General features: G+C 34.1%; 1 protein-coding gene across 2 annotated transcripts in view; it reads right to left on the bottom strand.

Moving 5' to 3' along the window:
- Positions 1-1,072: 1,072 nt before the first annotated feature.
- The window catches only part of LOC101745594 (uncharacterized), a 42,548-nt gene continuing 29,740 nt past the window's right edge, over positions 1,073-13,880 (bottom strand). The window contains exons 2-5 of one of the 2 annotated variants that reach the window (XM_038018937.2): positions 5,361-5,427; positions 3,701-3,885; positions 2,641-3,034; positions 1,073-2,288 (exon numbers count right to left, since the gene is read on the bottom strand). In XM_038018937.2, the coding sequence (XP_037874865.1) occupies positions 2,232-2,288; positions 2,641-3,034; positions 3,701-3,885; positions 5,361-5,384 (660 nt within the window). In that variant the 5' untranslated portion in view covers positions 5,385-5,427 and the 3' untranslated portion in view covers positions 1,073-2,231. Of the gene's footprint in view, positions 3,035-3,700; positions 3,886-5,360; positions 5,428-13,880 lie in introns of both variants that reach the window. The other variant, XM_062674888.1, reaches the window with a different exon arrangement.

Below are 13,880 nucleotides of genomic sequence, written 5' to 3'. Positions count from 1 at the left end.
AGTCGCTTAATCATATGTCACGGGTAAACGATTAAAAATCAAGGCTTTATTTACATTTCCGTAGTTTAGTTGTCTAAGCTAAGATTGATAATGGAATATTTAACTGGCAAAGTACCATTTGATAATAGGTAGAAGCAAGTCGGAGAGGTTAAGCAAAGGTGCCGTTTCAACACGCCTTTCAACATTCATTGTGAAGATGCGGCCAACTTTGATTTTATCTCCATCAAATTGAGAACACTCAAACTTATTTTGTAAACGCTATTGTGAATTTTTCTTTTAAGCCTTTTGTCCCCTTTCTACATTCCGTTGCAAACTTTATCTGTTATCAGAAGTAAATAAAGATTGAACATAAATAACACATTAATGTCAATCGTAATTACTCATAAAAACTTATACTTAAAACTTAACTCATAAAAACCATACTCATAAAAAACGAAATAAATGATTTTGTAGGAAAGGCATAATATGTAAAGTGGAGGTTGAATCTTGAATTTAAAAAAAAAACCTATAAAAAGCGTCATATAAATAAAGTATTGTCTAAAGCTTAATTAAAAGCTTAGATACAAAGTTCTACAACGTGTTAATTTTATGTTTTTTTTTCTCGATAATTAAAATATCGTAGGTATGAATACTCATTCACCACCGCATGGGGAGCTTATGAATGTAATTGAAAGTTTTTTGTTCACTACGGCATCCTAAAATGAAAAACGATTTTTTTATTTAGAAGAATTTATTTTCACATTTTTTCGTTTACAAAGTAAAATTACTTGTCTTCACCTTATTCTTATTTAATCTCAAAAATTTTTGAGCAACAAATTGACGACGATCTAGAATCAGTATCAATTGGTATCTGTAGACTGCGTCGGAACATTACTCCGAAAGAGCAGCGCGACACGATTACCTCTTGTCGTGACCGCTGCAAACTACATACCCGATTAGCTTATAGATGTTAGCAAAGTCTCCAAAGCAGGAATCCGTGAGCGTCCTACACGTCTGATGAAGCTAGCGTAACCCTTTGAGGCTATTAGCAATAGATAGGCAAAAAAGACCAACAAATGGTAAAAGAAAAATCTTTGAAAAATAATATCCATTTATTTTACATATTTACAAGCGTAATTAAAACTACGGGACATACATACAAAAACGTTTGATTCGTCAAAGAATATTATTAAAAATATAAACAAAAACTTAACGACGTGAAAAATCACAAACATAAAATCGTTTCTGTTGGAAATAAAATATATACATACACCTATAACTGAACCAAATATCTGTTTTATTTTTGCTGACGAAAATCTAAAAATAGTTTATACAATGGTGTAATAAAACTTCGTCTCGCCATTGTGAACACAAAACAAATGATATTATTATATGTTCCAGTTTTTTTTTGTGAAAATAGTCATCATAATTGTCTTTCTCGTTTCTATTTCGCAGTGGTTGAGCGACAAAATGTATCTGTCGTTACATATCGTACATACTTGCGAATGAAACAATATGTATTATATAATTACATCATTAGGTACCATAATATTTTTGACAATAATGGAACGCCTCTACTAATTTGGATTCAACAAATTTTCCAACCTAATCCATTCCTAATTCAATTTTTAGTATACTTCCACTTTATTATAGTATAGAAAACATTAAACGTCAGTTTTATAGTTTGAATGCCAAGGGGCTGCCATCAGAAAACTATTAAAATCAACATAAATAACTGAAATCACACAATCGTGAGCTGTAAATCAGAAATTTGAATGTGATTTTCACAGCTCTATATTTAACCTTGAAGACGAATTAATCATATTTTGATATGCATTCGAAAGGGTACCTTCCATACATTACTACATATTAAATATAAATCAAATTGCCATGACAATCCGTGAAGGACAGTTTTTGTAATACCAAATGCACATACTTATTCATTGTGCATTTAATTTCATAAGACTTCACATAGTTTTTTTTTTATATATTAAACACTGTCAGACGCAATTTTTATGCAATTATGTATACGATTATTTTAAATTCTGGCACTTTTATCTTAATCTTACTTAAACACTAACTACTTATGACATCGCAAGTTCATTTTGAAATTACCTGTATAATCTTATTTAAAAAAAAAAAAAAAAACGAGTTTCTATTAAATACATTTCTTGATCCATATTGTTTAAAAAAGTTTTTGCACAATATGATCAGCTGCGATGTCTGTAAATTAATAAAATGTTGTTAAAATCTTAACGGTGTCGAGGAATAATATATATTGGCCATTGGTAGATGGGGAATGTTTCAACCTGTAACAAAAGAATTTAAACTTAAAACTTGTACGTATTCAAATATTTGCCACAAAATAAACACGTCATGTAATAAGTAGACTAGTACGCTAACAAATCTTAAAATGGAGTTACAAATACTAGACATGAATTTCAAAATAAATAGTTTGAATGTTGTTTCAGATTTAATGTTTTTATATTAAAGATATTCAATAAAAATCCCTTATAATAATAACGTTGTAATTTTCCGAGAACATGCTCTACAAGTCAGAGTTAACCAATTTTATTATATATTACTGATAAACCTATTTCTTTTATGTTCATCAATTTTGTGATAAGCTAAACTCCAGTTCTGATAAAAATAGTTGATTACCTCTTGCGTGTTTCTTGTAGTTCTTTTTGCGGCTTCTTTCTCATATTTCCACTGAGAATCACTGGCAGAGTATTTACTAGTCTCATCGACTTGATCGGTTTCAATACGATTTAGTTTCGAATCATCCTGTTTACTTTTTTCTATTTTTTGCTCATTGAGATATAAAGGAACAAAATATCTCAGACCAACACCTGGTAGGCTTTGAGAACTTAAGAATTGGGCTGGTGTGAAATAGTTTTGGGTGGGTTCTGCCTGTATTGGCTGAACTGTTCGTCGGTTTGGTATGTAGGAGTTGACGAATTTTTGAGCATTGGTTAAAGATAGAGGAGGAGCAGTTGGAACGTTGTATACGATATGCGTGTATCGAGGTTGAGATTTGAAGGGCTGGGGTCTCCTGTGAACAATATTAATTAGTTATTAACAAACTAATATATCCATATAAAGATGTGTATTCCAATTAATTGTTTTATTTGTTGGACCGTTTAAGTCGTCGTGGACACCCGGTGCATTCATATCTAGCGATGAAACGGTGTTCGACTCCCGCAGGCGGGTACCAATTTTTTAAATGAAATGCGTACTTCAAAATTTTCATATTGACTTCCACGGTGAAGGAATAACATCGTGTAATAAAAATCAAACTTGCAAAATTATAATTTGCGTAAATACTGGTGGTAGGACCTCTTGTGAGTCCGCACGGTAGGTACCACTACCCAGCCTATTTCTGCCATGAAGCAGCAATGAGTTTCGGTTTGAAGAGTGGGGTAGCCGTCGTAACTACACTGAGTACTTTTTTTTTATTTCTTTTTTATTGCCCTTGTAGGCAGACGAGCATACGGCCCACCTGATGGTGAGTGGTTACCGTCGCCCATGGACTTCAGCAATGCCAGGGGCAGAGCCAAGCCGCTGCTTACTTATAACTTATATCTCAAAATGGGTGGCGCATTTACGTTGTAGATGTCTACCCATGAAAGCAATAAAAAAAATACACTATAAATACAAAGCTAAACATTTTTATTGTCAAATTCATTTGTTAATGTGAATTTTATTTTATTGACATTACCATTGAGCGTTGGGGTCTGGTGCGTCATTAGACCTTTCTTCCCAAACCGGTGCGGGAGCTCGATACGGCTGCGGGGGAGGCAGCGACGGCTCAGGGACCGGTGGCTCGATGGGCCCACCCTTCGTGCCGAACTTCACCATGATGCCGTGTACACTGGACGCGTACACCATCAGGCACGTCAGCAACTGTAAATCGGTGACGTTAATAACGATTCATGTAACAGTTAATTATCAAACAGAGTGTATACAGTTTAATGGTCCAACAAGTTAGACCTCAAAACAACAATTCTCAAGAGCCCTCACTGTCGTGTCTCATGGTGGGTAATCACATTAATGTGTGATTTCTACTTAATATCAAATATGCCGTGAGTTCATTCACTCATCTAGACAATAAAAAACAATTAATGTTGTTTTTTTTTGTAATATGGTTCAGTTGATGCCTCAGTTTCCATTACAAAATTTAATATGTATTAATAAAATCTATAGAATCTAACTCATTAACTAACATTAATTTGTAGTCTCATAATATCGTTTTAAAAAATTATAATTACAAAGTACGCTGTTAAAGTTTTACGGCCATAAACTAAATAGATTATGGTTGTAGTTGCAGTAAAAATGTGAGAAAGAAATGTTTTAGTTTTATTACCAATTAAATTTAATTACAAATATAGACTAGATCTCAAAAGCCTTGATTCAATTTCCCACACTAACATCTTCCCCCTTCGTTGTGTAAACAAGTACGTACGGGTTTTTGCACAAATTTTTATCTATTAGTCTTTGGATTGCGTATCTCTTTATGTTAGTGGACGCCATTGTTAACGTAGTTAGCACATATACTTTTGTAACCTTCTGAATTACCAAAGTGGTATTAAAATACGCGTACACGCTTTATCATTGAATCTTTACTATTTTATTAACTTGTGTATCTAACCAGCTCGAAATCGTTGCGGTTAAATTAATGATCCGCGGCTTTGTGTAGTAACAAGCAAAAAGTGGTCATTCAATATAAAATTTTCATGGACGTAAGATTATGATTATGTGTTCCCACTACTGATTTTGTCTTGATTATATTAAACAACTTTGCTTTATGCTAACTCCGGATTCAATTCAATAATTCTAATAATGAAACAAGTAACACTGTTCAGGACAAAAGTAGCATATACTAGAGATAAATCTAAATAATATAATACTTTTTGAAACTCAAATTTCCAGAAATACTTACAGTCAAGAATTTATCTAATCCACTGGCATAAATAAAATTATTACATTTCAAAAATAAATAATTAGCTAATGAGGTGTTTTTTTCTTAAATATTAATACGAGTGAACCAGCTCACAGCCCACCTGGTGTTAAGTGGCTTTTAGAGACCATGGACATCGACAACGTAAATGCCATACTATCTTGAGATATGAGTTATAAGTCTCAGTTATATAGTACAATTAGTTTATAAGGCTTATTAACAAACACAGCCCACTGAGTTTCTCGTCGGATCTTCTCAGTGGGCCGCTATTCTGATCCGGTGGCAGGTTCAGCGAAGAAATGCCCTTGCTAGTGCTAGAAAACAGGCCAGGCTGAGCTCCCGTGAGCTGGCATACACGTCTGATGAAGCTAGGATAACCCCTCAAGATTACTAGTATAGGTGGGTCAAAAAAATAACAAACCTGTAACCTCGTAGTCGATGTCATGTTTCTTCTAACTGAAGCTCTCTACTTTCGCATACGTTTAAGCCTGCAACAAATATTTAAACTCTTGAATAATATTGATACCTCGCTTACAGATAAAGTTAGTATTAAGAAAAGTGACATAATAATTTGTGGCTGTTTTTTTTTTTAAATTATTGAGATTTTATCTCCTGACGTAATCAGCACTGACAAAATTATTATTGGTTTTCATAAATGGTTCCGAATAGTCTTTTTTGTTTTTTTATTTTTTCGTTATTTATTTATTTTATTGTATCATTTCATTATTTTTATTTACATCTATGGATACATTACCATTAATTCGTAAGTATAATTTAATCATTTATCATTTTTTGTCCTTTTTTGAACGTTGGTGAATTGATAAACAATGTTCTTGCTGTAGAAACTTGATAATAAAGTAGTTTATTTTACTTTAATGCTTGTAGTTCTTAACAACTTATAGATTTTCAGCCAATCATAATTTTATGGTGAAATAAATTTACAAAAATTTGTCTATCACAAAATCCTGCAGACTAGACCCGTGCTCGTCCACCTGTCCTGATGAACCTGGAAAGACCTTGTCCACCAATAATAATTCCAAGATAAAAAAAAAGTTTAATGCAAAAAAAAACAATCATTCAATTACTGGAGGAGTATAGTATAATTTCTTGACGTGAACTCAACACAAAATTGTAACCATTAGTGTTAGAAAACTTAAAGTAATTTTAGTAACAACGTCCGCATTGCCTTCAATTCGGGGTGGTTGTTATTTTAACAATAGAAAAGAATTTTGAAGAATCCAGGTCAAATTCGATGAACCGTTTCTATGATATAAAGCGAGTGAGTTACACATTATGAAATGCTTGGAAGAAGATATGTGAACTGGTTCTTGGTATCTTTAACGCGCATCACAATACTGGGGAAATAGAGCCTGGCATTTTGTTACGGTTCACGTATGATTAGTTGATAACATAGCCCGTTCTTGTTTTGTAATACAGACACGACAGGGATGCGAAGTAGTGTGAAATTGGAACAATGTCACACATTGTTCTGTGACTTTCTTACATATACGTACTTGAAACAATACTAAAAAGAAATAAATATTGTTGATTCTAATAAATTCGTGGTCTGTTTCAGCTGATTTTATTATTATAAAATTAATGTCTCATGGAAAGGAGTCTCATCGGGGAAATCGAAGAACTTATCAATTTCCGTGCAAAGAAATAAAATATCTTTTTTTTTTTTATTGCTTAGATGGGTGGAGGAGCTCACAGCCCACCTGGTTTTAAGTGGTTACTGGAGCCCATAGACATCCACAACGTAAATGCACTACCCACCTTGAGATATAAGTTCTAAGGTCTCACGTATAGTTACAACGGCTGGCCCACCCTTCAAGCCGAAACGCATTACTGCTTCACGGCAGAAATAGGCAGGGTGGTAGTACCCACCCGCGCGGACTCACAAGAGGTCCTACAACCAGTAAATTTCGGAGAATCTAATAAATCTGATAAATTTCGGAGAAAGATTTTTTCATAGACTATCAACCTTTAACAGCGCCAATACGGATAGTCAATAATATTACTGCCATTTGATATAACAAATATTGATAATCAAAGTCCACTTTTAGAAACAATGCTTCAATGCCAACAATTCTACCAGAATGTTCCATGATTTGCCAATCATCTTATTTACTTTCAATATTGCTTTGATATTAGCTTGCTCTTAGTAATTAAAGTTAATAGCCCTACTAAAATTAGGCTCTAAAACTGTAGTTTTTGGATTGTTCGAAACACAAACCGTCACCTCCTGGTAAAATATTATAATTTCCTCTATATAAAATATTTTCAAACTTTGCAAAGAGATTCAAGAGATATTTTTTTTATTATCAAGGTACTAACGTCCTTAGCAGACCTCTTTTAAAATGAGACGTTAATATAGTAGGTTTAAATGGGGGATCATGTATCCTCGGGGATCAAGTATACCACCTCTCCCCTACATAACTATATCAAAATGTATTCAATTATACATTAAAAAGCACAAAACATAAAAAAAGCATTATTATGAACTTTGAATGAGAATCTAACACAGTAACTGTACGAAGCTTACGAAACATATGCTAATAATATATTAATGTATCGCAACAGAACATTATAAGAACGAGTGCCAAAGTACGTATTTTGGCACACGGCTTGACACACATACGCGTTAAGAATAAATAAGTCGATTTCTCGATTACATTTTCCGTATTTAAGACTGCCCCCGAAGTAATCTTTGATTAATGTTCACTGTATTTTAATGTTATAAAGATGCCATGTTTTATACATTACCTCGTTATATCAAACTATAAAAGGAGAACCAGGTGACATTAATATCTCAAAGGTTAAAAGGTGTCATGTCAGATGAAAAATTACGATCTCATCGTATTAATTAGTCTGACTCCTTTTGTGAAATGTTGATAACATTATTACCTGCTTTCTTTAATTAAAAATGAAAACGCGATTTTTATTTAATTTATACAGGCATTTAAACATCGACAATTATTTATTTGACAAGAACGACAAATGTCACGTTCCACACGCAGTTCAGAAAGAAATTATCGTTTTTCGAAAATTAAGGAGAAATTGAAATCAGGTTCATTGGAAAGGGCAATAACTATTTATACGCTGCAGTATAAACGAACTATATGAAAGAAAATACAAGTAAGACAATCACCGTGTGAGCTGTCTATTTTGGGATGGTTGTCGAAACTCCTCACAGCATTCCCGCGCGCTGGATACGAGGGACTGTCGAAGCCACCCATTATTATAATCCCCTGTATTCTCACTCGTAAGTCCAATCCCCGCCCTTGAAAGAAGAGGTAGGACGGGTCAACGCAGATAATACTGCAACTAGACATAAGGCTCATCCCAAGGACGTCTGACCGATGGAGTCGTGGACGAAAACGATTTGATATAGCCGATCACTGAGCAGCTAATCAGGCCATCAAGACGGTACAATTGGTGTCCCGAGATACATCGCTGTTCTAGAACCAGCTCGCCAGATAGTTAAGAGGTATACCGCTAACAGATCGGTCTTTACTTAAGCTTTGTATGCACGGCCAAGCCGTCCTTAGCCGCCCTTAGCTTGATCTTGGAAACAGCTACCAATATCCCAATTGTTTATGTAAATGACCAGATGAGCATTTTTCCCAGACTCTCCCAATTGATTCTCATTTAATCAATCTCAAAAATATTCCGATACCAGTTACCTATTCCACCCACAAAATGTGCATAACTGCTTCATGAACGAAATGATAACAGATATATAATAAACAAAGTAATAGTAGTAGATATCAAAACATTTTACTGAAGATTTCGCACTAATTCGAATAATTATGTCATAAAATTGTGCCTCTAATTGCTGGGCTGAGAGTCGTAGGTTCGATTCCCAAATCGGATAAACGTTCGAACAGGGTTATATCTACTTAAATGTATATCAGTTTCTGATACCCGTAGGAAATCCTACTTTGGAGCCAGATGACCGTGTTATTCGCCTTTATTAATATTTCAATTTATTTTTATAATAAAATGAATTTTCAATGTTTTAGTTTATGGTAAGTAGGACTTATGGGTAGAAGAAAGTCATCCTACATTACGTTTACGCTAAATTATTTAGATTACGGCTTGAATATTAAGATTGTTGTTGTTGTAGTGCCTTTGAGTATCATATTCAGTGCCGGTAACTAACTCATATATTTTACAACTTAACTAACTTTTTTTATGTAATATTTTTATATTACTTCATTTACATCACAAAATTATTTATACATTACTTTTATCAAATAATTTTGATATTGAATTAACGATAAAATAAACAAACTATTCCTTTTTTAAATATTTTCAATCAAATACTGAATAAGAAGGAAAGTGAACTTAAACAGAAAAATACTCTAGTGTTTAGTAAATACCATTTAAAATTAAGATATTACATTTAAATTTACATAAAAATTTTAAGTAACAACATTTTTACGACTTTTTTTGTAGCGTTCCCATGAAATTATAAAGTTTATTGGAACTTAAGTTATTTACGGAAATGTCTGTCTGGTTTCGCAATCAACTTGTAAGCATCACTTTTAAGGCAATTTTAATACATAATTCATTTAGTTTGATTTAAGAGATTTGAAGAATTAATAGAACGTTGTTGATGAAGCGTATACTATTGAGTTCAACACATTTCATAGAAGGAAATATGATAATATACAGTCACTAGTCCAAGTATTGAGAAAAACAAGATCGGTATTGAGCATTAGGTTATTTTAATTCAATCAGTATATATAGGGCAGTTGAAATCAAAATCCATCTGGTGTTAAGTGGCTAGAGTTGCCTATAGAAAACATAAACCCCGTTTGCTGACTCTAGATAAAAGATGTAAGTCGTTTGAAGGATTTGGTTAATCACTTTACTCCTAGCTGTAATTGAATGACCCTGAGCTGAAACTTAGTTTACGCGCACTTTTTGCTGGTGGTAGAACGTCTTCTGACTCGGTACGGGTAGGTACCACCACCCTGCCAATGTCTGTCGTGAAGCACTAATACGTCTGAGTTTGAAGGGTGAGGCACCGTTTTATTTTCAAAACTGAGACCTTAAACTCTTATCTCAAGGTGGGTCCCCGTATTTACGTTGTAGATGTCTATGGGCTACGGTATCCACTTAACACTAAGTGGACCGTGAACTCTTCCACCCGCCTAAGTAACAAAAAGAAAACAAAAGAAAAAACACAGTATGAAGATAATGCTTGTGAATATTTTTGAATGAGCTTTATTTTTAGACTCACATATTTTGTAACAAAAAGCAGTTTATTCGTGTGAATCTTTGCCTTCATTTAAATACTAACAGTCTTTAGGTAATTACTATCATTATCCACTTAGACAGATAGCGATTTATTGAAATGCCATAAATAAAAAATAAAAAGTAATAAACCTTACAATTAGCCGCCTTATCGCTTAGAGGGGCCTTACTGTCAAATATTTCATTCAAATGTACATAAGAAAAGCGACTATTTAATATAGTGGACGTTTTGTTCATCATAAAAGTAGCTATTCACAAAATTTTATTAATTTTTATTATTATTAAACAATTAATAGCTGTGACTATACTGAGACCTTAGAACTATATCTTAAGGTGTGTGGTGCATTTACGTTGTAAATGTCTATGGGCTCCAGTAACCACTTAACACCAGGTGGGCTGTGAGCTCGTCCACACATCTAAGCAATAAAAAAAAAATTATTAAACAAATATATTAAAGCGTGGAATATTGTATCACAAAACGAAGCGGTTTTTGAAAATTACTCAAACGAATGCCATAATCAAAGTCCAAGAATATCAACAGGTGTGTTTGGTGTAATCGCCCTTACAATCATAATAATTATCCGAAATAATTTCCGTCTTTCAAGTACACTATGCCTTGTATTGTACAATGCATTCATTTATAGTATATAAGCTTAAGTATTTTAACAAAAATATGACGATTACTTCATTTCTGCTTGCCAAATACTTAACAAAGCAATGAATATATTGCCATGTATTGTATGTACATTTATGATTATTTGTTCTGACAGACTGATTCATTAATTCAGAGCCTTAGCTGCTAAGACTATAAAGCAAAAGCAAAATACATCATTTATTTAACAATTTATTATTAAGTAATTCACGCCGGCAATCCGTTTTCGTAACGCGGTGTTACTTTAATGTAATTGCGGTGACTGAACTTTAACCTGAATTAAATGCTTACTAAAATTAGCAAATAATTGACAACGACAGATTAAATCAAATATTAAGTTAAAGTAATAAAGACTATTTTTCAATCAATCGAAGTTTTTTTTTTTTTTATTGCCCTTGTAGGCAGACGAGCATACGGCCCACCTGATGGTGAGTGGTTACCGTCGCCCATGGACTTCAGCAATGCCAGGGGCAGAGCCAAGCCGCTGCCTACCGTTTAATACTCTCCACAAGCCTCGTTTGAAGAAGGACATGTCATAGCGCTCGGGAAACACCGTGGAGGGGAGCTCATTCCATAGCCGGATGGTACGTGGCAAAAAATACCTCTGGAAACGCACTGTGGATGACCGCAGTGGCTCCAGGTAGTATGGATGAACTCTACTCCGGTGGCGGGCGGTGCGATGGTAAAAACGAGATGCCGGTATCATCTCGAACAATTCCTCAGAGCACTCCCCATGGAACATACGGTACAAAATGCAGAGGGAACCGAAGTCCCTCCGCAGAAGTAAGGGTTCTGTTGTATTTTGGGTGCCAGAACATACGAGTATATCCTTCAGAGGCGTCGAGGAGCTGTTAGCAAATCTCACCCCTCCTGGCAGAGCACTTGTCCTGGAGGAACTGGGCTCCGGGCCATCAGTACCAATTCTTCGAATCCTACCAATCCAATAACAAAAAACAAATGAATAGGTAGCATTACCCTGCCCATTTAAAGGGCATGTTGGGGAGTTTCTTACTTAGGGCTACTTCAGTTAAGTTATACAGGGGAGATTTTTTTTAAAGAATTTAATTTGCTGGCTTAAATTTAAAATTTCCCCGCGTGGTATCTACTTCTGAATACCAAACTTAATGTTCCTAGAACAAGGTGCCATTTTCTAATTTTTGCCAAGCTCGCTTACCAATTACTATCTTGTCGAAACTATATTTTCGGGCACTTAGCTGTATTGCCACTAAAAATCTTTTAAGTTTAGCATAAATTTATTATATACAGGAACTACATTTGTTTTTAAACATCATTAAGGTGATGTAAATAAACGATGTACACATTAAATTAATATCGAAAATGATTTTTTATAGCGTAGAAGAGTGAACGAGCTTACGGGTGGTATAAAGTAGCTACTGGAACCCAGAAACATTAAGACATTAACGTCGCTTCCTTGCTAGATGACGTTCCAATATCAATTGTATTGTATAACAGCCGTCCCACCCTCAAAACCGAAACGAATGACTGCTTCGCGAAAGATAAATGGCAGATGGAGAGATGAGAACGGGCTTACTATACACCCCACCATTGCCATATGGAAATCCCGGTATAATACTCAGAGATCACCGTAGCCCATTCGCGAGCAAATCCTTTACTGACCTTTTACGACACTCGGGGAAAATATTGGGCGGTGCTATTCACACCTCCAAAGATTCGTATTATTATATTTAATCGCATCACTCCAAATCATACATGCTATAAATTTTAACGTCCATTACGCCTTATTATAAGAAATAAACGATGTCAGAAGTATGTTTACATCTCTGGTTCGGAATATTATTAATGGAATAACACTTTAGGTATCCTCTATTCTCTAAAAGCTATCATAGGTCAGTTCCTGTTGACAAAAAGGGTAAAAATATATAAGTATTAATGTGTATCTTTATATTCATCTTCTGCTGTTAGATGATAAGCATTTTATTAAGTATAAATGTTGTGAATTGACTTGTTATTGACTTAATTTAAAAATTGGTGAAAGTTGAGTACTTTGTTTGTGTAGTTAATGATTAAGTAAACAGACAAACTTAGGTAAGTAATTTACTTATGTTTGTTGAGACTGCAAGACTAGATCCCGCGCATTCTTTGACTAATCGTGTATATATATATGTATCGCTTTAAAAACAGTAATAACAATAAAAATTTAGAACGTTTTATTTTTGTCATCATCGCACACAAAATGCTTTATTTTCTAAGAATTCTTTCGGTACCAGCGGCACCGTTACGAATGCTACGTATTCCAAAAAAAATCTTAGTGTCTTTTTATTGGCAGTTAAAACTCATGAGTGTACATTATAGGGAGCCGACAGTTATGGGCATCAAGTTTGCTGTAGGCACAACCAAATCAAGCATTACGAACAGATTAAATTCACGCATTACAAAACGTTCTGATGCTAAACGTCGTGATATCGAACCTAATGTTATAAATTAAATAATTACTGTCGGTCGGCTCGTTCTAAATTTGAACGTCTATGCCTTAAATGTATTGAAAAATTTGTTACTGCGATTACCAGATACGTCTGATCGCGGCTTCTCTATGCAATAAATCAATCTGTCAGTAAAGGAATGCAATTTTCTCGAATTAGCCTTATGCAAAAAGAAAATGTTTGCATGCCAGGAATATTTTGGATAGATTATTATTAGCTATTTACCTTAAATTAAATTCAATAATTTTTTTTTTCTATTTCAAAGTACGCGTTAGAAATCTGAAAGTGGCCATATAGGGGCATTTTGTTTTAGTTTTAATTTAGAAAATGAAAGAAGGAATTATTGCACACTTGTACGACTACGTATTTTTGGGTAAAATTAACATAAAAGCACGGACAATAAAAAAATAGTTACATACACAAGTAAAAACAATAGCCATTTTTACGTTTGTTTTAAATTGCTTATAAGGTTGGACGAGCTCACCGCCCACCTGGTGTTAAGTGGTTACTGGAGCCCATAGACATCTACAACGTAAATGCGCCACCCACCTTGAGATATAAG

This window comes from Bombyx mori, chromosome 22 (assembly GCF_030269925.1).
Source record: "Bombyx mori chromosome 22, ASM3026992v2".
In the NCBI taxonomy this organism is placed as follows: domain Eukaryota; kingdom Metazoa; phylum Arthropoda; class Insecta; order Lepidoptera; family Bombycidae; genus Bombyx; species Bombyx mori.
This window is presented reverse-complemented; position numbering and strand designations above follow the sequence as displayed.